The 22,853-nt window shown below is 48.8% G+C and overlaps 8 protein-coding genes and 1 non-coding gene across 9 annotated transcripts; 5 read left to right on the forward strand and 4 right to left on the reverse strand.

Annotated features, from left to right (window-relative positions):
• Positions 1 to 182: 182 nt before the first annotated feature.
• Positions 183 to 1,388, reverse strand: F9C07_10688 (putative 1-aminocyclopropane-1-carboxylate deaminase; the record flags this gene model as incomplete). Its single annotated transcript, XM_041285962.1, has 1 exon — positions 183 to 1,388. The coding sequence occupies one exon, from the start codon at positions 1,386 to 1,388 to the stop codon at positions 183 to 185; it is 1,206 nt and encodes a 401-aa protein (XP_041146491.1).
• Positions 1,389 to 1,493: 105 nt separating this feature from the next.
• F9C07_2283728 (uncharacterized protein) lies at positions 1,494 to 8,100 on the reverse strand. Its single transcript, XM_041285963.2, has 2 exons — positions 7,793 to 8,100; positions 1,494 to 7,727 (listed from the first exon to the last, which is right to left on the reverse strand). The coding sequence occupies exon 2, from the start codon at positions 7,662 to 7,664 to the stop codon at positions 3,846 to 3,848; it is 3,819 nt and encodes a 1,272-aa protein (XP_041146493.1). The 5' UTR covers positions 7,665 to 7,727; positions 7,793 to 8,100; the 3' UTR covers positions 1,494 to 3,845.
• F9C07_t152 lies at positions 1,510 to 1,583 on the forward strand. Its single transcript has one exon. It is a non-coding gene; the product is annotated as a tRNA-Ile (tRNA).
• F9C07_10687 (uncharacterized protein) lies at positions 1,846 to 3,234 on the forward strand (the record flags this gene model as incomplete). Its single annotated transcript, XM_041285959.1, has 1 exon — positions 1,846 to 3,234. One exon carries the CDS (start codon positions 1,846 to 1,848, stop codon positions 3,232 to 3,234), a length of 1,389 nt encoding a protein of 462 aa, XP_041146492.1.
• Positions 8,101 to 8,612, forward strand: F9C07_2283729 (uncharacterized protein; the record flags this gene model as incomplete). Its single annotated transcript, XM_071510647.1, has 3 exons — positions 8,101 to 8,348; positions 8,388 to 8,509; positions 8,564 to 8,612. The coding sequence occupies exons 1-3, from the start codon at positions 8,292 to 8,294 to the stop codon at positions 8,610 to 8,612; spliced, it is 228 nt and encodes a 75-aa protein (XP_071366543.1). The 5' UTR covers positions 8,101 to 8,291.
• Positions 8,613 to 9,279: 667 nt separating this feature from the next.
• arb2 (conidial pigment biosynthesis oxidase Arb2/brown2) lies at positions 9,280 to 11,968 on the forward strand. The gene is made up of 6 exons (XM_041292133.2): positions 9,280 to 9,856; positions 9,954 to 10,009; positions 10,093 to 10,263; positions 10,313 to 10,483; positions 10,540 to 10,665; positions 10,723 to 11,968. Exons 1-6 carry the CDS (start codon positions 9,662 to 9,664, stop codon positions 11,783 to 11,785), a joined length of 1,782 nt encoding a protein of 593 aa, XP_041146494.1. The 5' UTR covers positions 9,280 to 9,661; the 3' UTR covers positions 11,786 to 11,968.
• Positions 11,969 to 13,246: 1,278 nt separating this feature from the next.
• On the forward strand, positions 13,247 to 19,897 carry pksP (polyketide synthetase PksP; the record flags this gene model as incomplete). Its single annotated transcript, XM_041292134.1, has 5 exons — positions 13,247 to 13,533; positions 13,586 to 13,877; positions 13,936 to 17,367; positions 17,432 to 18,187; positions 18,239 to 19,897. The coding sequence occupies 5 exons, from the start codon at positions 13,247 to 13,249 to the stop codon at positions 19,895 to 19,897; spliced, it is 6,426 nt and encodes a 2,141-aa protein (XP_041146495.1).
• A 96-nt stretch (positions 19,898 to 19,993) lies between these two features.
• F9C07_1568963 (uncharacterized protein) lies at positions 19,994 to 20,419 on the reverse strand. The gene has a single exon (XM_071508210.1). It carries the CDS (start codon positions 20,334 to 20,336, stop codon positions 20,091 to 20,093), a length of 246 nt encoding a protein of 81 aa, XP_071366544.1. The 5' UTR covers positions 20,337 to 20,419; the 3' UTR covers positions 19,994 to 20,090.
• An 84-nt stretch (positions 20,420 to 20,503) lies between these two features.
• On the reverse strand, positions 20,504 to 22,822 carry F9C07_10681 (putative HDA1 complex subunit; the record flags this gene model as incomplete). The annotated part of the gene is made up of 1 exon (XM_041285964.2): positions 20,504 to 22,822. One exon carries the CDS (start codon positions 22,820 to 22,822, stop codon positions 20,504 to 20,506), a length of 2,319 nt encoding a protein of 772 aa, XP_041146496.2.
• Positions 22,823 to 22,853: the final 31 nt, after the last annotated feature.

Consider the following 22,853-nt stretch of genomic DNA (forward strand, 5'->3'; position numbering starts at 1 on the left):
CCAAGCAAGCCCGTCTCTGTACGCTGGTATCATTGAGTGGTATGCTCATGTCTACTGGATTCCTCTCGTCTTTGCTTTGTTTGGCCCTGTGCTCCGTGTAATACTAGTCAGAGTACCGATTTTCTGTACCTTTAATGAATAGACATTAGTTCGCTCAAACTGACATTCTCGCCTTTGCCACGTCACTCGATGTCTGCATACGCACTTAGGGCCGACTGCCCACCGGTGTGGATAAATAGTGCATTTACTCGACCTTCGCTGGGCGAGCTCTCAAGGCGGCGTGACCAGTCTCTGATGAGTTCGCCCTCCTGTACCCAGTGCATTACGCCTCTCATAACCTTGACTGTGTACACAGGATCAACGATGACCCCTTCTTCCTGCGCTAGAAATGCCAGGGTCTTCTTGGATGTCTGGTCCAGTTCTCCGTAGGCTGTGCCAGCAAACCGATCGTCTAACTGGACATCTTCCGGTGTGACGTCCCGCTCAGGGTCCAGTCCAATGAGATATGCCGCACGCCGGGCAAAGTTGAGCACTCGACCTTCATGATATTCTCGCGGCTTGGTAGGGGAATTCAAGATCCCGATGACCTTACGACCAATAACCCTCTCTGCATTTTCATCCTGTCGCTGTGCCTCGATTTTCTGCAGTAATTTGAACCCCGCAATCAAGCCTCCCACGGTACTTCCACTCCCACACGCAACAAATACATAATCGAACCGGCCATTTTCTCCCAGTTGCTCCTTTTCCTGCGCCGCAATTTCAAATGCGCACCGCGCATACCCCAGCCCACCCAAGGGATGCAAACTAGCCCCCGAAGGAATCCAGTAGGGCACCTTCCCCTGAGCACGCAATCCCTCCAGAATAGGCGTAATCGGGTCACTGTTATCCACCGTCGAACTATCCTCGAGCATCCGCACCTCCGCTCCTAGAAGCCGGGCAATTTGCACGTTACCCGTGCGTAGAAAAACATCCTTATCTGAACTGGCAGTTAAACCGCCTCCTGTAGCTTTATGGAGAATAACAATTGCTTCGAGTCCGAGTCGTCGCGCTACCGAGGCGACTTGCACTGTATGATTGCTTTGGATAGCACCCTCGGTCACCAGGGTGGTGGTAGCCTTTGCTTCTGATCTTTCTCCGGGTCCATGCAAACTTGAATTAGACAGGATGTCAGGGACAATATACTCGAGTTTGCGGTACTTGTTGCCTGCACAGGCGAATGGGGAGGAGTGGTCTTCGCGCTTTGCGAAGAGGGAGACTGCGGGGGCGGATCTGGGGTTGTGATTGAGGTGTCTGGTTAGTGCTGGGAGAGGATGAATGGGAGAGGGGTAGGGATATAGAAGAGGGTATCTGGGGAGCTTTGCGAAGGTTTCTGGGAGAGAGAAGGACATGTTGATGGGTGAGTTGGTTTGTTGATTTGGAGAGCAGTGATGTAATGGGAGAAGTATATATCGTGCACCGAATCAGAATATGCTATATAAACCTAGAGTTCAAGGCCGGTATCAACAGCTGGGTCCCATAACTCAGTCGGTTAGAGTGCTGAGCTAATAACTCAGAAGTCGAGAGTTCGAGCCTCTCTGGGACCATGTCTTTTTGCGTGGTTTTTAACCTTGTCTATGCATTAATGGAGTGGCTGGCACTGTTTTTCTCTTCTACTTTTTTTTTTAAGCTCCATTTTCGATCAATTTTATAGATTGCTGTAGCGAATGATTAGCTGATGCTATGTAGTCGGTACGAAGTGCGATGATTTTCCGTCCATAGATATATTTATATATTTTCTCATCGCTTATCACCATCACCAACGCCACCGTCAACAACGCGGGGAACAACACCACACAAACCCACACAATGGCCAATAATTCCGAGCATACTCTTTTCCGGTTCTTAAAAGCTGCTCTGCAGACACATCACCGGTTTCTCTCTGGCGCATTGACACGCGCAGAAGCACCCGTCTACGTCATCGGCAATCCCTCCGCGGACCTCGACTCTATCATCTCCGCGATAACCTACTCATACTTCGCCAACAACACTGACCGGCACCATGTTCCCCTGATAAACCTACCGAACGTTCCATCGGGCTCTGAGCTGCACCGGTTGCGACCGGAGTTCGTCAAAGCTTTATGGTTGTCAACTCACCCCCCGGCGCGAGGTGAGCAACCATGGGAGGAGACACCCGAATCGGCCGGGGCGATCCTCCACGACCATATCCTCACCGTGGCAGATTTCAACGCACACATGGAGGAGAAAGGAAAGGTTAACGAAAAATATCAGATAAGCGCCGATGCGGTTCTTGTAGACTGGAATGCACTGCCAAACGACACCCCGGACGGACAGAAAGGAAAGGGTAGTTTAGACGGGCTGCCGACGGTTGAATTCAACGTGATAGGCTGCGTTGACCATCACCAAGACGATGGATTCCTTCGTCCCGGTATCCAACCGAAAGTCATTGAGAAGAGCGGGTCATGCACATCGCTTGTTATACACACGCTGAACAAGCGGGGAATATGGTCGGAGGGAAGAGCAGAAGATTCCCACACCCGACGAATGGCAGCCGAGGAGCAAGTAGCCTCGCTTGCCATAACCCCCGTTCTTATTGATACCGCCAACCTCACAGCGAAAGACAAAGTAACCCAATTCGACATCCAGGCTGTGGATTTCCTGACCCCCAAATTCAACAAGGGCGCAACGGACAAAGACAAGCTCTATGCGCAAGTCCTCGAGGCAAAGCAGAACAGCCTAGACCTTCTGACTGTCGATGAGATCCTGGATCGCGACTACAAGCAGTGGACCGAGACGTCTCCCCGCGAACCAGGGACACCCCTTAACATCGGCTTCTGCTCTATGGTCAGGTCGATTCCGTGGGTTGTTCGCAAGGCAGGGTCCCCGCAAGAGTTCCTGGATGCAGTGTACGAGTTTGCCTCTAAACGGGAATTGGGCATTGTCGTTGTTATGGCGGCTTTCAGTTCGAGTGATGACAAGTTTCATAGAGAATTGTTTGTGTGTGCGCTTGACGAGGGCCTTGCAGTTGATGCGCTGGAGAATTTCGTTAAGCAGTCCAACTCGCAGTTGGGTCTTAAGGAGTGGTCTTCTCTCGATGGTGACGGGATGGCTATTAAGGACCTTCTTAATAGCGACGGTGCCCACAAGTGGAGGCATATCTGGACAGCAACGGATATTACGAAGAGCAGGAAGCAGGTTGCCCCGATGATGCGGGAAGCTGTGACCTCTTTGAAATAGAGACTAATCGGATAGACATCTAATCGTGAGAAGTACATTATCATTCTTTCTCATTGGACCTACCAGCGTTAAAAATACATCTATTTCACGGAATAAACTGAGAAGACGCTCGCACTGACGCCTCTCCAAGTCTAGGTAAACAGCGTCCAACTATAATCGCTAAGCCTATTGTCAACAATCCAACATGCCCCATTGACCAAGATAATGTGTAAAAGGAAAACAGAAAAAAGGAAGTGAAGAGATAGATAATCGAACGTTCAACACCGTCTCCATAGAATTGAGAATAAACCCGACAACTCCATATATGTCGTAACCTGAATCCATGATGCTGCCCCTCTAGGGTAAGCCTGACCATATCAAATGAACATTTCCTGATGCAACTATGCAGGATCCCAACCCCGACTCAGATAATGCAATGCATGCAACCGTTAAGCAAGGAGCACAATGAGAAAAGAAAAAGAACATATTAAAGGAAATTGGACCAGTTTGCTCGCTATCGTCGAGGATCATCTGGAGAAAAACATTGCGTTTGGGAGAAGCAAGACTAAGATATCATGAGCATTTTCTGAACATGCCTGATAAACGAGGTTTAGTCGAGAATGCTCCAGATTCTAAAAACATTCCCATTCACAGAAGACACACCACCGGGCGACACGATCCGCGAGGACCAAGCCTCTCCAGGTACCCCGTTCTCCGATTTTAATGACCGTTTCCCAGACACTACCGTCAGCTGTAGCATCGGTCCCTGATTCGGCATTGGAGTTAGAACTGATCATGTGGTCGGCTTTCCGAGTCAATCGCAGGATCTTGCCTGACGGCGATTGTATCGCTAATTTGGCCGGTTTCTCCCGCCCGGATGCTGACCGACCTGATGAGATAGCTGACGTCGACGCGGAAAATTCATTGGAGACGGTGGACACAGAGGACCCACCGGCAGAGCTGGAGACCATGCTAAGTGCACTGGCGGGTCGAGAGAACACAGATGGAGAGATTCGCCCACTGACACCTGCTTCACTGCTCATCGACGAAGATGACGGCGAGGAAGGATGTTGCCGTACGGCGAAGACGAAGGTATTGTTGACTGCAAGTCTTGCGCACTGGGGCTGCATGATATACAAATCATGACGCTGGGCATGAGGGGTTGGATGACGAAGCACGAAATCATATGGTGGGTTCTCCCCAGCATGAATGATTGGGAGCGTGAGGGCTAGAGGATGCGGAATGTCTCGACTGGAGTGCATTAGCCCTTTCTTTCCCGCATACACCTTGAGCGTGCCCTGTCCTTCGTCGCCTGGTAAGATGGCTTTGACAGTGATTCGCTTTTGACCGTTGACCCAGTCGGGCTGGACTAGGGCACGCTTGCGTATCACCTCTCCACTTTCGAAGAAGTCACCATCTGCGTCGCGGGCGAAGGCGGGAGCTTCGATTTCGGCGGCACATTCTACATCTGGAGGTACGAATAGACGGATTTGTAAGACCTCCAGACCCTCAATTCGAACAACACTGGTATCGTAATCAGGAAACTGCAGGCCCATCTTGAAATACGTTGGACAAGTCGTAGGCAGAGCAAGAAGCACGTCGGGGGAAATAGGAGGGCAAATATGTTGTTCTTCATGAGAAAGAGGTACATGTGTATAACAGATCTCGAGAGGACGGGTAAGGAAATACCAACTTTCTGCCGAGGAAGGGTTGTTGGTAACGAACTGGCTCCTCCGCGGGTTGGTTGGGCTTGCTAACGAACAGTCCATGATGCGCCATTCACCATCAACTAGTACAGCATTCCACCAATGATTGGCTCGGGATAGGCTGTCCAAGTCAAATAATTCGCCAGGAGACTTGAGATACCCTTTAATTGCGTCGGCGTGCATGCCAACCGCGGCACACATTTCTTTAACGAGGAACGCAACTTCCTGAGGACTTCCCCTTTTTGTCTGCAGTACCCGCCTGAGGTCCATCCCAACTTCTTCAACAGGCTCATCCCAGGCAATCTTCTCACTGACCCAAGTAAAGATGGCGCGAAGCCTTTGAACATCACTCTTGTAAGGCCGGCAGACATACCCTTGTGCGAGACTCATAGGGTTGGTCATGGGGGGAAGGCTGTTAACGAATCGAGCACTCTTGTCAACAAGGGATAAATTGACGGAGCCAAAGTTGGTTGGTTCACTGATTGGTAGACCATCAATGCTTTCATCACCTTCGGCGGTTTCATAGAGCTCTTCCACCGCGTAAATAACTGGATAATCCATCATGTGGCATCGCTCAACTCTCTCCATCCTTTCGTTTCGGCTGGGAGAGCTTGCTCGGTTCACATCGCGCCGCACTTGGACCCAATCAATGCCATTACTGCCGAGTCCCATCTCCCGAGTAGTATCACGGTGAGAGTGTGAAGAGCGTATTGGAGAAGTCGCTCTACCCTTGGTAGGTGAATAGGACCCGCCATTTTGCCCAACTGCGATGCTACTTCTGGCATTAGCGGCACCGGTCTTTGCAGATTCAAAAATCTTTTTGAAAAACCCTTGTTTCTTGGCTTTGGGGGTGGAAAGGCCTCCGAATACTCCGGCAGACTCTTCGGGTCCAGTGCCCGAAGGTGACCAGGGAACGGCTGATGAAGCGCCCTGTCGAGAGGTATTATGACTCGAGTGGTATGATACTCCGGTTAGGGGGGTTTCGGGCCGCGAGACTCTTGATACATCACTGAACCCTCTTGTGCGGAAAGTGTCCAGTGCGGTATTGGGCCGCTCATTTGCTCCAATCCCTCTCCGGGCATAACTCCCTGCACTGGTGGCACTAAAGCCGCCAGCTGATGGACCACTCATTAGGCTCTGACTGGTTCTTTCGGTGCTCGTTGTTATGTTGGTCCCGTTACTCTGCACGCCACTCGAAGAATTTGTAGTACTCGACTTGTTAGTGTAGCTCCGGTTGAGCATTTCCGCTCTCATGTCCTGTCCAGAACGGCGGTTCTTCAAATAGGGGTACTGGGCCGGAATGGAATTGTGTCTTCCGTGGTAAGGAACATTTCGGGGTGGTGGTGGAGGAGGTTCCTCATCATCCCCTGGCATTTCTACATCTTCAGATCCTCTTCGGCTTTGCTCCTGCATCTGACGAAGCCGGCTTTCCATCCTTTGTACGTAGTTGTTCAGCTGTGGAGGTCCGTCGAGGAAGTGATCCTGCGCGTATACGCTGCCCCTATGCGGCTGGCCACCATGATACTGATACTCCTTTTCACCATCAAATCCCAATGAGGTTAATGGGCGATTCATGACCTGCAAAGATCGACTGTCCCGCAGACTGTCATAAGCATCCGGTGACCATGGGTCATCAAACATCGGTCGAGGAGATGGCGAATGAGTCTCGCGGGACATGCCCATATCCTCTAAAGATGTCATGACATCTTCCATTGCGTCTCGCAGGGGAGAGGGTGTATGTCCATTTACATCTGAATGTGCTGCTGGAGAGGGAGTCCTCGGCATCGTCACATAACGGTCGTTCATGTCGTAGCGAGCCGGAACATCTATGGACGGCTGACGATTGACAGCGACTCTGTGTGGGGGAGGAGGTGGCGGTGGCGGCGACTCTTCACGTTCCTGAAGCTGCAGCGGAGATATCTCGCGGGATGTTGGCCGGGACAAAGATACGCTGTGCCTAGGTACCGCAGGTGGCGCTATATCAGACTGGTCTAGAGGCCGAGGAGATGCTACACGAGAGGGAGGCCTATAAACCACGAGGTCCTGCCCAGTGGGGATTGTAGGGTCCAGTGATGGATCGGCTTCCGGGGGGCGGGGGGAGACTGCTCGTGAGGGAGGCCTAGGTCGGGAGACTGTTTGGTTTGAGGTGGTGGGAGTGGAAATCGACGGAAGATCAGGTTCTTGTGGGGGACGAGGCGATATCGCACGTGAAGGTGGCCGGGATCGCGAAGGTCTAGCAGTAGGAGTCGATTGCCTCACCGAGCTTGCGGGGGTGCGCAGAGGCTTGACTTTCCGGGGATGACTGCCATCACGAGGTGGCGTTTGAGGGATTGAACTCTTGACAAGGGACGTCGAAGTCCCATTTCTGGAGAGCTCTCCTGAGGGCGCAAGCGCTTCTTTATGTGCTTGGAAAGGCTTTCTAAACACCGTTTTTTGTTTTTTAGGAGCTGAAGTAGGATTTGTGATCGGCGATTGAGCTGCCTGAACCATAGGACCTGTTGTTGTCCGACTGACTGGAACGAAATCCTCCCCCAGAACCTCGACGAAGTTGGATGGAAACAGTCCCACCATGCGTCTATCTCGTCGTAACCGACCCATCCACCACTGACCATCTCCGGCATTGAGGCATTCGATCAGATCCCCCTCCACAAACCCCAGATCTCGTTTGGTTTCTCCGCCCCACGAATAGACAGCTCGACACCAACATGGGAACCGAGAGGGCAACTGAGGTGCGCTTGGGGTCATCGCGGGTGAGTATGAGCGAGGGGAGAGAAGGTGGCGTTAGTCGGAGATAAAGCACCGTATTCACTAAGTGTTAGGAACAATGAGTTGCGCAATCAATCAAAAGAGTGCGCCAAGGTTGTTGAACCAACTTTGGGATAGGGTATAAGGAAGCTCCCCGGTGGCGCAGCGCTGTCAAATGAAAGGCAGTTATGAAAGGACTAGGACCCGTGCAACGGAGGGAACAGGAACATGATAGGAATGAGAATAGAAACGATAAGAGAGACAATAATGGGGAGAAGAAAACTGATAAGATTAAAAAGAGGCAATCATTACCTGTCCATATCAGTTCACATGGAAGACAGAACTAAATGTCCGACGCGAAAGAGAAAAGAAGCAGCAAGCGGTGCAAGGGAGGAGTGACAGAGAGAGGGAGAGAGAGCTGAAAGTCACGGTGAGGCCCGAATGTTTTGGTGTTTACGTGGGCGCCCGTTTGGGACTAGTCGCCGGGCTTATCGATAAGCTTAATGCGCACTGTCCCCCGCCGCGTGATCAATCAAGATCCTTGATCATACTAAAGTCTTTTCCAACATGCTGCTTTTTTACTATTTCACCTACTTCAACTATTGTAGAAGTGCTCACTCTTGACCAATGCAAGGGAGACCGTCTTATTTTTGTTTGATCATTGCACTATATGCAAACTTGTTGGTAGGATATCTAGCGTATCTTCGTGTCTACCAAATCTAGGATGTGAAGACCCTGAAGGGCCCCTTCTCTTCAGACGATCCATGGTTTATCCTCTCCACTACCCGCACAGCAACCCATGGACAGCATGCTGTTGGATTCCCAATCATATTCTATTTTGATCTGTATGTGCATGAAAATCTGTAGTAACAAAGATATGATCTTTACATATGAGACAGCAACGAGAAAGCACACAAGGATCTCAAAAGCGTTCTGTTGCAAGGGTGAATCTTTAAATTCATTTGCAATATGATTGTGAGACACTGGGGATGTATTTCCTCTCTACCCCTTGACCCAAAGTTTCCACAATCCTTGCCCTCGATTTGGACAATGCTGGATTCCAACCAAGAAAGTAGTATTCTTAGTCGACTCGTGTAGCTTCACGCCCCACTAGCTACGGGCCAATCCGAGAAGATTGTGTCTATTACAGACAACAAGATATAATCCAAAGCGATCGACAACGAGGGAAAGAGAAACAAAGAAAAGCCCTGATATGTGGCTGGTCTCTACTTTTCCATACGGAGACGATGGTCTCGGGTTCATTAACATTCCAATCATCATCCCTTGAACCTATGAGTCTTCCTCCCTTGCTTTGCTGAACCAAAAACAGTAATGGGTACACCAATGCGTCTTCCTATAGGGGACAACTATGTGTATGTGGCTCAGCTGCTTCAAATAGTTTGACACATGTATTGTGAACGGAGCAATTCCCCTGAACAGACGGTGCATTCTGCAATACAATGCAGGTACTACTAGTAGTAATGCAATCGGCCACGATGCCGGAATTCGGCAGTCTTGACATCTCTTTTTTTCCGTCCACGGGGGTTGGGGTGCATTTATTTAGGTAATCAATTTGGCAATCGGCACGTGCTTGGATTTGATCAATTAAATCACCATAAGCTTTCCGCAATCACAAAAATACTACGACGATTGGGAGATAAAAGAAAAAAAGAAAAAAAGAAAAAAAAAATAAGTAAGAGGACAGATTATCATTCTTGCATTTTATTGATATTAAATCTCGTATTATCCGCAAGGGTCCCGCAACTCAATTCCAGACTAGTTCAACTCTAAGAATGCTCGTTCTCAGGCGGTTAATAATATTTTCTACGCTTCCGGCCAACATAACAATTCATGTACATACTTGATTCTTGGCCAATATGAGACGTGTCTATATAAGATGCTCGGAAAAGTATTTCAAATGGAACAATTTGTTTCTCAAGGCGTCTTTTTATCTATTAATCAAACAACATATGCCTTACTAGAGTGCGCTGCACAGAATGGCGCCTTTAAAAACCCTCGTGGCCTTGCTTAGTGCCAATGTGCTTACTTCGGTATTGGCAGAGCTTGTTAAATTCGAGGTGGATCTGACTTGGGCGAAAGGCTCTCCAGACGGCAACCTTCGAGATATGATCTTTGTGAATGATCAATTCCCCGCCCCTCAGTTGACACTGAACCAATATGATGATGTTGAGGTACGCCTTTGAGCACATGTATATATATATATATATATATATATATCTCCTTTTGTCATTTGTTCACCACATGTTTCAATTTACTAATCTTCCATAGTTCACGGTGAATAATCATATGCCTTTCAATGCTACCGTTCATTTTCATGGGATAGTGTATGTACCGCATTGTGGCCACTTTCTTTTGGCGCTCAGCCATAAGTCTATTTATTCAATGACGTGCCTCTAACTTTGTACAGACAACTCAACACCCCATGGTCGGATGGCGTTCCTGGCTTGACGCAGAAGCCTATTTTACCAGGAGGGACCTTTACCTATCGATGGACCGCCACAGAATATGGCACGTATTGGTACCATGCTCACGCCCGTTCCCTGATGGCGGACGGGCTCTACGGAGCTATTTGGATCAAGTGTGTACCGAGATGGCCCTCTATTTTGTGCAAAGACTGACATGACAAGCCCCGCTCCCGAGATCCCACAGCCTTTCCACTTGATATCCGATGATGAAAAGGATATTGAAGCCATGCAAAAAGCAGAGAGTGACCCTAAGCTCGTCATTTTATCGGACTGGTCACACTATACTTCGGAGGAATACCAAAAAATCATGGAGGAGAGTGGGGTAGATCTTTTGTATGGATTTCCGTTACTAGAGCAAATAGGTCATATTACTGATAATAGTCCATCAGCTGCGTTGACAGTATTCTGATTAATGGACGAGGGCGCGTACATTGTCCTGGAGCCGATTTTATCAACAGCCTTCAAACGGACTATTTGAAAGCCTCAATTGATAACCTGCCGCTAACAGATAAAGGGTATGTTTCTCTCCCCTAAAAAAAAAAGCCGATATCCCGCTAATGGACAATTGGAAGATGTTATCCTAAAATCTACAAGACCCAAGGAAGCTTCCCCCGAAACGACTCAAAGGTTCCACCTGGACTAGAGTCAGGCTGCGTCGCCACAGCTGGGACTCATGAAATAATTGAAGTTGACCCGGAGGACGGATGGGTCAGTATGAAATTCATCAGTGCCGCGTGGCTTAAAGCTGTTATCGCATCGATCGACGAGCACCCGATGTGGATCTACGAAGTTGACGGCCATTATATTGAGCCTCAACTCGCACACACTATGGTGATGTACAATGGCGAGCGCTATTCTGCAATGATCAAACTCGACAAGACACCGAAAGACTATACAATTAGAATTCCCGACACAAACGCTGATCAGATCATCGCGGGCTTTGCAACTATGAGATACAAAGGCAGTGATCAAACTGGGGAATCCGAGCCCTATGTTGATTATGGCGGATTAAACACAACCGCTGACGTGATCGCCTTGAACGAGAGTATTTTGGTACCGTACCCAAGCATCCAGCTTCCGACAGCTGCCGACCAGCTGATCAACCTCACCTTTGGTCGGCGGGAGTCGGCGTATCAGTGGACACTTGAAGGGAAGCAGTTGTATGACGTGATGGCCAACTACGACGATCCGATCCTCTACAACCTGACTGCGAAGGAGAACTTGGGCGATAAGGTTACCGTTCAAACCCAGAATGGAACTTGGGTTGATGTTTTACTTCAGGTGGGTATAATGCCGAACACCCCACCTATTCAGGCGCCCCATATCATTCACAAGCACTCAAACAAAGCCTTCATCGTCGGGGAAGGCGATGGGTTCTTCAACTGGACGAGTGTCGCCGAAGCAGCCACGGAAAGACCGGAGCTCTTCGAATTTGAGCGACCGCGATTGCGGGATACTTTTATGGTACTGGGTCTTCTTGGTCCCAGATGGATGGTCATTCGGTACCAAGTAGTTAACCCAGGTCCTTTCCTCATCCATTGCCATATTGAAACACATCTAGCCAATGGTATGGGGGTTGCTTTACTTGATGGCGTCGACGAATGGCCGGAGGTTCCACCGGAATATGCTCTTTGATCTCTTTTCCTCTCCGATCGAGGCCTTGGTATCTATGACTAATCCTTCTCGGGCTTTGCATCTCTGTATATAATACGTAATTCGACTTAATATCCAATTGTTCGAGGCTCATATTATTAAGAAATAAATCATCATGATCGATAGAGTTTTAGCGGAACCGCTCTTTTGATAGCCATGGTTTATCGTTCGGATAGTAAGTAGATGTAACGTAGGAAAGTAAGTTCTACAAGACCCTCTTTCTTTTCTTTCCCCTAAATGATAGATGATTCCACCATGTTTTCTGTTATTAAATTTTTGCCGTTGCTCCGATGTTACATGCAACCTGATATGAGATAATGTGTCTACTGATAGCATGGTAGTATCTAGTTCCGTAGTATGCTGGTGTCATTGAGGCAGCGAGATTGGCGAATACATACGGACTTTCCTAGAGCTAGACTTCCAGTCAACTTATGTTATACTTATTTAATGCAAAATGATGAGTTGAAGTCGAAACAGCACATCTTATGTGGCAACTAAGCAGTCCTGTTCCTACTAGTAGACTAGTAGTAGCTAGCGAATTTACAGGCATACTGCGTGGAAAAAGTAAACTGAATGCACCGGCCCCCTTTGTGGCAATCGACAGTTATGAAAAAGCTGAGCTAAGCCCCAGCCACCAGCATATTTACAGAGGATTTCAAATGAAAGCAGGGAATGCTTGTTGTTTTCCTTTGGGGCATGGAAGGGGGCATGGGAACGACACGTGACCACGACGGCCATCTTCACTATTGCCGAATGCGGCGACGACTCCCGTTAACGTTGCAACGACGAGAACAGACTTTGCTACAGTTCGTCTCTCCCAATGCAATTGAATCAAGGCCAATCATCTATGTCATTATTCGGTGGTCTGCACGCATATGCAAAGCTTGCTTGCCGGCTGTATGTGCCAGGAGCTTCGGAAACTGAGTTTGGAACACCCACCTCCTTACGGTAGCGACGTGGCTGACCTGACGTGTACCGCAGATTGTCTCTCAGGGAGGCAAATTCTTGAGTCTAGAATTGTATATATACAGTGTCAATATGATTCAAGGTGGATGTCAGCGGTCTCAAGAGCGTAACGGTAGGATTCGCCAGATCGATTCTCAGACCATATTGGCGATTGAGCACACAACTCCCAATGGAGACGATCGTTATCGCTCGCATGATATGGTCTTGGCTTCCCAATAATAGTAAAAGACTCTAGAAGATTTTGACAATGTGACCTCATTCATTTGGCTGGAAACGAGCTTGTGATTGCCCTTTGAGTGATCGGTGGAATGCTCGTCCAAGTTCTTTGCATGCCGTAATTGAGACATAGTCTCCACTGTCGCATGTGGTAGTAACTCTATCTTGGTATAAATCATACTTAATATCTAGCCAATCGCTTTGGGAAAACAATTTGATCAGCATCTCTGCGACTCTTGACTGGCACTTTCTTGACCCAACATGGAGGGGCCACGCGGCGTCTATCTCTTCGGAGACCAGACAAGTGATTTCGACGCCGGCTTACGTCGCCTCCTACAAGTAAAGAATAACACAATTGTTGCATCGTTCTTCCAGAGATGCTTTCACGCTTTGCGCCAAGAGATCGCGAGGCTTTCACCATCTGAACGGAAGATCTTCCCCCGGTTTACGAGCATAGTGGATCTACTGGCGCGTCACCGGGAGTCAGACCCTAATCCGGCTCTGGAGAGTGCGTTGACCTGTATCTATCAATTGGGATGCTTTATAAAGTACGTGTAACTGCAGATCCTGACCCGTTTGAACGAGCCTAACCTGAGATAGCTACTACGGAGACCTTGGAAACGTGTACCCATCTGCTTCAGACTGCCATATAGTTGGCCTGTGCGCGGGTCTTCTTAGTTCTGCAGCTGTAAGCTGTTCGAACAATGTTGGAGAATTGCTCCCCGCTGCGGTTGAAGCGGTGGTGGTAGCTCTCCGACTTGGTCTATGCGTCCTTAAAGTTCGAGAGCTGGTGAGCTCTGACCAAGCGTCGTCAACAAGCTGGTCAGTCTTGATTTCAGGGATTAGCGAGAAAGATGCCTCGCAGCTTATAGGAGAATTCACTGCTGAACGGGTAAGTCAATTGATCTGAAATAGTTTGCAGGACAGAATGTTCTAACCACTGGATAAAGGCAATTCCTCCTTCATCCAAACCGTATCTCAGTGCGGTGGGATATAACAGTATAACCATCAGCGCACCGCCTAAGGTCCTTGATGATTTAATTGATTCTAGGCTGTCTAAGAGCCATAAGCCGGTGAGGGCGCAAATCCATGGTCCTTACCATGCAGCACATCTGTACGATGGCCGAGATGTCGACAGGATCATCGAAAGCTGCCATAATGAGGTCGTTTCAAACTACACACCCCGTATCCCCGTACTATCAAGTACTACGGGACAACCGATAGAGGCCAAACACATGAAAGATCTACTTAAGGCCGCCCTTGAAGAGATTCTACTACGTCAACTATGCTGGGAGAAAGTGACCGATGCCTGCTATTCCATATTAAAAACTGCTCGTCATCAACCATGCAAGTTGTTCCCAATTTCAAGCACTGCGACACAAAGCTTGTTTACAGCTCTTACGAAAGCCGGGATAACCGACATCGAAGTGGAAAATGGGCTCGGAGATGTTCCCACGAACCCGAAGGACAACCTTAACATCAGCGGCAGGGCGGACTGCTCCAAGATAGCTATCATTGGCATGTCTGGACGATTCCCAGAAGCTGATGGCACAGAGAGTTTCTGGGACCTTCTGTATAATGGCCTCGATGTACACCGGAAGGTGCCTGCAGAGCGTTGGGATGTTGATGCCCACGTTGATCCTACTGGAACAAAACGGAACACCAGCAAGGTTCCATACGGATGCTGGATAAACGAACCGGGGTTATTTGACCCCCGCTTCTTCAATATGTCGCCACGCGAAGCCCTCCAGGCAGATCCCGCTCAAAGACTTGCATTGCTCACGGCCTATGAAGCTCTTGAAATGGCCGGCTTTATCCCCGACAGCACCCCTTCTACACAGAGGGATCGAGTCGGCCTCTTCTATGGAATGACTAGCGATGACTATCGGGAGATAAATAGTGGTCAAGATATTGATACTTACTTTATCCCTGGTGGGAATCGTGCTTTCACACCTGGCCGGATAAACTACTATTTCAAGTTCAGTGGGCCCAGCGTCAGCGTTGATACAGCTTGTTCTTCAAGTCTTGCGGCTATTCATATGGCTTGCAATTCGATCTGGAGAAATGATTGCGATGCTGCTATTGCTGGAGGTGTCAATATATTGACAAACCCTGATAACCATGCCGGTCTTGACCGTGGCCATTTCCTGTCCAGAACCGGGAATTGCAACACATTTGACGATGGTGCTGATGGCTACTGTAGAGCAGATGGAGTGGGTACAATCATTCTCAAGCGGCTGGAAGACGCTCAGGCGGACAACGATCCAATCCTCGGTGTGATCAATGGAGCCTATACCAATCATTCGGCAGAAGCAGTCTCGATTACCCGCCCTCATGTTGGCGCACAAGCGTTTATCTTTAATAAGCTATTGAACGATGCCAATATCGACCCTAAGGACGTCAGCTACGTTGAAATGCATGGAACTGGTACTCAAGCTGGGGATGCGGTGGAAATGCAATCGGTCTTGGATACGTTTGCTCCCGACTACCGCCGTGGACCAGGACAGTCTCTCCATCTTGGTTCCGCCAAAGCAAATGTTGGGCATGGAGAGTCAGCATCTGGTGTAACTGCACTTGTGAAAGTGCTGCTAATGATGAAGAAGAATACCATACCCCCTCATTGTGGTATAAAGACTAAGATCAACCACAACTTCCCCACGGATCTCGCGCAACGAAATGTCCACATTGCCTTTCAACCTACCCCTTGGAACAGACCGGCTTCCGGAAAGCGGCAGTGCTTCATTAACAACTTTTCGGCGGCTGGTGGAAATACCGCTCTTTTGATGGAAGACGCTCCAATCGCTGAGGTTAAGGGGCAGGACACTCGACCTGTTCACGTTGTGTCTGTATCGGCACGATCCCAGAGTGCGCTCAAAAACAACATCAACTCTCTCGTAAAATACATCGACGAACAAGGAAGGTCATTCAATGTGAACGAGGCAGACTTTATCCCAAGCTTGGCATACACCACCACAGCACGGCGTATCCATCACCCATTCCGTGTCACAGCTATCGGGTCTAGTTTGCAGGAGCTGCGTGACTCACTTAACAACAGCTCTCGTCTGGAAAGCTTTACCCCTGTCCCTGCGACGGCCCCTGGCGTAGGGTTCGTGTTCACTGGCCAAGGAGCTCAGCACACCGGAATGGGAAGGCAACTATACGAAAAATGCTCTCAATTCCGGGCAACAATGCAGCACTTCGATTGCATTAGTCAAAACCAAGGGTTTCCTTCGATCCTTCCCTTGGTTGACGGAAGCGTGCCCGTGGAGGAGCTGGGCCCTATCGTGACACAGCTCGGCACCACATGTCTTCAGATGGCTTTGGTCAACTATTGGGGTTCACTAGGTATAAAACCTGCGTTCGTTCTTGGGCATAGTCTCGGGGAGTTTGCTGCTTTGAATACCGCAGGAGTATTATCGACTTCCGATACTATCTACCTTTGTGGCCGTCGGGCTACCCTCCTTACAGAATACTGCCAGGTTGGGACACACGCCATGCTGGCTGTCAAGGCTTCCTACCCCCAGGTCAAGCAGTTACTGAAAGAAGGTGTGGATGAAGTTGCCTGTGTCAACTCACCCAGTGAGACAGTCGTCAGTGGCCTCACCGCTGATATTGATGACTTGGCTCAAAGGTGTTCCACTGAAGGTTGGAAGTCCACTAAACTAAGGGTACCGTTCGCTTTCCATTCTGCCCAAGTTACTCCAATTCTTGAACGGTTTCAAGAAGAGGCCCAGGGTGTCACGTTCCGTAAGCCGTCGTTACCGTTTGTTTCCTCACTCCTTGGGGAAGTCATCACCGAATCTAATTACGATGTCCTGGGAGCTCAATATATGGTGAAGCAGTGCCGGAAGTCGGTGAACTTCCTTGGTGCTCTTGAGGCCACCAGATATGCGAAATTGATGACTGATAAGACTGTCTGGCTGGAAGTTGGTGCCCATACCATTTGCTCTGGTATGATCAAAGCAACATTCGGTCCCCAGGTTACCACTGTGGCATCTCTTCGCCGAGAGGAGAATGCATGGAAGGTCCTCTCCAATAGTCTATCGGCCCTTCATTTGGCTGGCATTGATATTAATTGGAAAGAATATCATCAAGACTTCAGCTCCAGCCACCAGGTGCTCCCACTTCCTTCTTACAAGTGGGATCTCAAGAACTACTGGATACCCTACACTAACAATTTCTGCCTTACGAAGGGTGCTCCCCAAACTGCAATTCAAGCTGCACCACAAACTACATTCCTGACCACTGCTGCGCAAAAGGTTGTTGAGAGTCGCGACGACGGTACAACAGCGACTGTCGTGGTGCAAAATGACATCGCTGATCCTGAGTTGAACCGTGTTATCCAAGGTCACAAGGTCAATGGAGCCGCACTTTGCCCATCGGTAAGTATTGCATGCATTGCCAGACTATCTTGTGTTATAATTCGGCTACTTACGTATTGCCTAGTCACTCTACGCAGATATTGCCCAGACACTTGGAGAGTATCTTATTGAGAAATACAAACCCGAGTTCAAAGATCTTGGTCTCGATGTGTGTGACATGGTCGTACCGAAGCCACTCATCGCGAAGGGAGGAGAGCAGCTCTTTAGAGTCTCTGCTATTGCTAATTGGGCTGAGAAGAAGGCTTCAGTTCAAGTATACGCCGTTAATGCTGACGGCAAAAAGACCGTGGATCATGCGTATTGTACGGTGAAGTTCTTTGATACCAATGCCTCCGAGCTCGAGTGGAAGAGAATCTCGTACCTGGTCAAGAGAAGCATCGACAGTCTTCACCAGAATGCGGAGACAGGGGAGGCTCACCGTATCCAGCGAGGAATGGTCTATAAACTTTTCAGCGCGTTGGTCGATTATGATGAAAATTTCAAGTCGATTCGCGAGGTTATCCTGGACAGCGACAATAATGAGGCCACCGCTCGTGTCAAATTCCAAGCACCGCCAGGAAATTTCCACCGAAACCCATTCTGGATTGACAGTTTCGGTCACTTGTCCGGATTCATTATGAATGCGAGCGACGCGACCGACTCTAAGAACCAAGTATTTGTTAACCATGGATGGGATTCGATGCGTTGCCTGAAGAAGTTCTCGCCTGATGTCACTTATCGCACTTATGTGAGGATGCAGCCATGGCAAAACAACATTTGGGCTGGAGATGTTTATATCTTTGAGGGCGACGATATTATTGCTGTCTTCGGAGGTGTGAAGGTGGGTACCTCACTACTGATTTTGGTTTCTGCTTACTGACATGATAATTAGTTCCAAGCACTGGCACGCAAGATACTTGACACTGTTCTTCCCCCTGTTGGCGGTTCAAAGGCACCAATTACAGCGAAATCACCACCTCCAGCTCGCACTCAGAAGGCCAACACCGGCGCCAAGACCCGTCCTAAAGCACCTGTTCCTTCCAAGTCGTTCACCAAATCTTCTGGGCCGAGTGTTGTCGTACGCGCACTCAGCATTCTGGCCTCAGAAGTTGGCCTGGCAGAGTCTGAAATATCAGACGACATGGTGTTTGCGGACTACGGTGTAGACTCACTCCTCTCCCTTACAGTTACTGGCAGGTATCGTGAAGAGTTGAACCTCGATTTGGACTCCTCTGTGTTTACCGATCATCCAACTGTCAACGACTTCAAGCGGCTCATCGCCCAAGTGAGTCCTTCAGAGAGCCATGATGGTTCCTCCAGTGAACAAGAGTCGAATTTCTCTTTCAACGGTGGCGAGTCCTCAAGCGCAAGCACACCTGACATAACATCACCGCCGAATGAGAAGGTAGCTCAAGTCGAGCAAAACGACACCATGAAGGAAATCCGTAACATCATGGCGGAGGAGATCGGTGTACCCGCAGAAGAGATCGACCCTGACGAGAACTTGGGAGAGATGGGTATGGACTCGCTTCTCTCCCTTACTGTTCTTGGAAGAATACGGGAGACTTTGGACATGGACCTGCCAGGAGAGTTCTTCATCGAAAACCAGACCCTCAATGATATAGAGGTGGCTTTGGACCTAAAACCCAAGACTACCTCTGCTCCAATTCCTATGCCAGAGCCAGTGAAATTCCCTGAAGCTATCCACGACCTCCAGCCAAAGCTTGCTCAACATCCCAAGGCCACATCCATCCTGTTACAAGGAAACCCCAGGACAGCAACAAAGACGTTATTCTTGTTTCCTGACGGCTCTGGCTCAGCTACATCTTACGCTACCATCCCCGGACTCTCTCCTGACGTCTGCGTTTACGGGTTGAATTGCCCATATATGAAGACACCTGAGAAGCTCAAATGCAGCCTAGATGAACTCACTGCGCCCTATGTAGCAGAGATTCGTCGTCGGCAACCCAAGGGTCCTTACAGCTTCGGTGGCTGGTCAGCAGGAGGGATCTGTGCATATGATGCGGCACGCCATCTAATGTTTGAGGAAGGTGAACAAGTCGACCGCTTGCTTCTCCTTGATACCCCCTTCCCCATCGGCCTCGAGAAGCTGCCGCAGAGATTGTACGGCTTCTTCAACTCTATCGGTCTCTTCGGTGAAGGTAAAACGGCACCACCCTCCTGGCTCCTACCCCACTTCCTAGCCTTTATCGACGCTCTCGACGCATACAAGGCCGCGCCCCTTCCATTCAAAGACGAGAAATGGGCCAAGAAACTGCCCAAGACTTATATCATCTGGGCCAAGGACGGTGTTTGCGGTAAGCCGGGAGATCCCCGGCCTGATCCCCCGACAGACGGTTCCAAGGATCCCAAGGAGATGGTCTGGCTTCTTAATGACCGGACCGATCTGGGACCTAACAAGTGGGATACATTGGTTGGACCTGAGAATATTGGTGGAATCACAGTAATGGAAGATGCTAATCATTTTACGATGACGAAGGGCGAAAAAGCGAAAGAGTTGTCTACATTTATGGCTAACGCCATGGCTTAAAGACTGATGAAGCTTATTATGTTATTTTCTATCATTATATTGCACTTATTTTCCCTATCGTTCATATGGCTTGTTCATGTCGTTGATCTCATGTTTTGAATAACCAGGGATTACAGCACTATCATTCAGTAAGTAACGGCTTGCACTAATTGTACGTAATTAATCAATTATACATTTGAACAAGGAGATATTGTCACGTAGCATAATCAATACGAAAACAGCCTACATATTGAAACATCGCTAATATTGGATGTGGAAAACGAAGTCCTCGGGCAGTAGAACAGTAGAAAAATTTGCAAACAGATTGAGCAATGTAGTCATAAGGATGACGTACACTGGTTATGGCATCCAATTCAAAATCTAACGTAGAAAACTTGAGAAGGGGCGCAGGATCCACACACAAAATGAGATAATAAAATGAGAAAAAGGCTGCAGGCATACAAAACGCCCAGACAATGCAAAGTCATTGATATGAAAAAAAAAACATCAAATGCACGCCCTCCTCTATGTAAACGTCATAGTCGCAAGAATGAAATCGGTGGAGTCGCTGCAACATGATAGAAATTCCACTTAAACTGGTGAAGTTATGCAAAACAGGTAAGACCCTTAACTGGGCATCTCAGAGCTGAACCTTAACGCGCTGCCACGTCCGTTATGATTATTGATTCCTGGGCTCGTTGGACGACTTCCAGCGGTCAGTCTCGGGCTGCGAGGTTGAGTACTGGTCGAGCGGGTGGAGGGTCGGTTCTTGCGAATTTCCCGCAGCTCATCCTCTTTTCGGCGTAACAGGTCTTCGCGGGATGCAAGAGAAGCTTCCAGTTCAGAGATACGAGATAGATGTCGTGCCCCGTCGTTCTCTTTATTGATCTCTCGTAGACGACTAGCATTCCCAGCAACCTTACGCTTTAATAACTCGTTCTCTTCTCGAAGTTGGCGGACCTCGTTCCCAGTTTGAGCCGCCATGTTAGACGCAGTTTGGTACTGCTCGCGAGTGTACTCGGCTTGCTTGGCCTCGTATTCTGCCTTCCGTTCCAGGCCAGCATTTTCTTGTGTCAGGCGTCGAATATCTTCCCGAGCCGTCTCCAGCTCTGCTACAGCACCTCCTCCAGTTTTGATCTCCGCCCTTGCCTGCTCGAGATCCTGCCTTAGCTGGGTGCGCTCATCCTTTAGCTTGCTAATATCTTCTCTTTGTTTTTCAATTTTCTGCTCTGACGTGGCTTTATACTCAGCCAAGCGATCCCGCTCCCGCCGGATCTTGTGGAGGTCTTTAGTTCGAGTTTCATAGCGATGCTGGAGCGATTCGAGTAGTTTCTCTCTCTCCTGTAAGCGGGTTTGCATGTCAGTTAATGCATTCTGGAACTTCTCAAGCTCAGCGGCATGCGTAGTTCTCATCTGCACGAGATTCTTCTCTAAGGCATGCAGACCGCTATCCAAGGTTTGACTTGGAAATTTTGTTGACTCTGTAAGTTGAGTGTTATCCTGTGACGATTCCACCCGTAGTCTTTTAGACGTATGCTCGCTTGAATCTTCCACAAATAGACGCTTTTGAGCTTGCGTGTTGTAGTTTGGTGTACCAGCAACAGTTGTTTGGGGTTGAGCTTCAAGTTGAACAGATAACAGCTTATCGGAGCTCACGACGTGTAAAGGTTCAATGGGAGTCAGAGGCCAGCTAATGCTGAAGTGATCTGAATAAAGCCAAGGCAATATCTCTTCCACGTCTTCACGCACACCAAGGGCATCGTCCTGCAGATCACCTACTATATTGCGGAGACGGACAGTGTATTGGACGATCAACTGAAGACGTTGGAGCTCTGGAGGATCCGGGAAACAGAGTTCGATGTGCTCACTGGAGTTTGAGACAATGAGTCGAATGATGGGAAGTAGGTTACCATGACGAGCAAATGTGGTTCGCATATGTTCAACTGAAGGGCTCTTCACATTTAAAGACGAGTCCAGGGCAATGATTGCAGAGGGCGATTTGTATGTCTCAGTGATCCCCTCACTGAGTGTAGATTGGATCCCCAAACTCAAGGAACCTTTTACCAGAGAAACCTCCAGATTGGTGCCAGACCCCATTTCCTCACGAGGTCGAGTATATATGAGACCTTTGCCTATCAGGTATCGCTCAACCACTTTTTGCGTTTTTTCTCCCTGTACCATAATCACCAAATGGATATCCCGGTTACTTGCAATTTCCACAAGGTAGCCTAAGAATAAGAATTTTGCGCTGGAATACTCAGCCCAAGCTGCCTCCTTTCCTAGATCTGAATCCGAATCTTTGATGTGCTCCGCGATATTGAGATCGGGATGTGTCGCAACGTTGCTTAGACTTCCTAATATCTCGCGCATCTTTAACACAAGGCGTTCATCATGTCCGTTGGACATCCCTGAAGAGCTGGATCCTCTAAGAAAATTCCGAATACCCTGGGTTTCATCCACCAAGACTCGCTCGTAGTCATCTTTAACTCTAGAGTCCATTGGAAGTGGTACAGCGAATTCAGACGGACCGAGATGTACTGATCCGGGAGGGACTTCTTCGGTATGGGTGACTGTCAAGGCACTTGGCTGAATAGTCTGTATACTTTGTTCTTGATGTGACATTTCTTCAAGTGGTTCCGATGAAGCTGGGTTCATTTCTGGCTCAGTGTGATGAACAGTGGGTTCCTTGTCAACTCTAACACTTAGAGGTGCGGTTGTCTCGGGGACGGATACAGGCGCCACGGGCTCAATATCTTCCACAGATGACGGAGTCACACTCATATCGATAGCCTGTAGAGAATTCGCTTTTGCGCTCAACTGGGCGTACGCATTCTTCATTTTCTCCCTCGGGGTTGCTCCTTCATACTGACTATACTTCTCCATGGTTTCAGCCAATGATGGCACTTCCTTCTTTTGGTTGTGGCTTTCCATATTTCCAGTAGACATCCTGTATGCTTTATTGCTTTGCCGTGCAGAT

This window comes from Aspergillus flavus, chromosome 4, assembly GCF_009017415.1.
Source record: "Aspergillus flavus chromosome 4, complete sequence".
Classification (NCBI taxonomy): domain Eukaryota; kingdom Fungi; phylum Ascomycota; class Eurotiomycetes; order Eurotiales; family Aspergillaceae; genus Aspergillus; species Aspergillus flavus.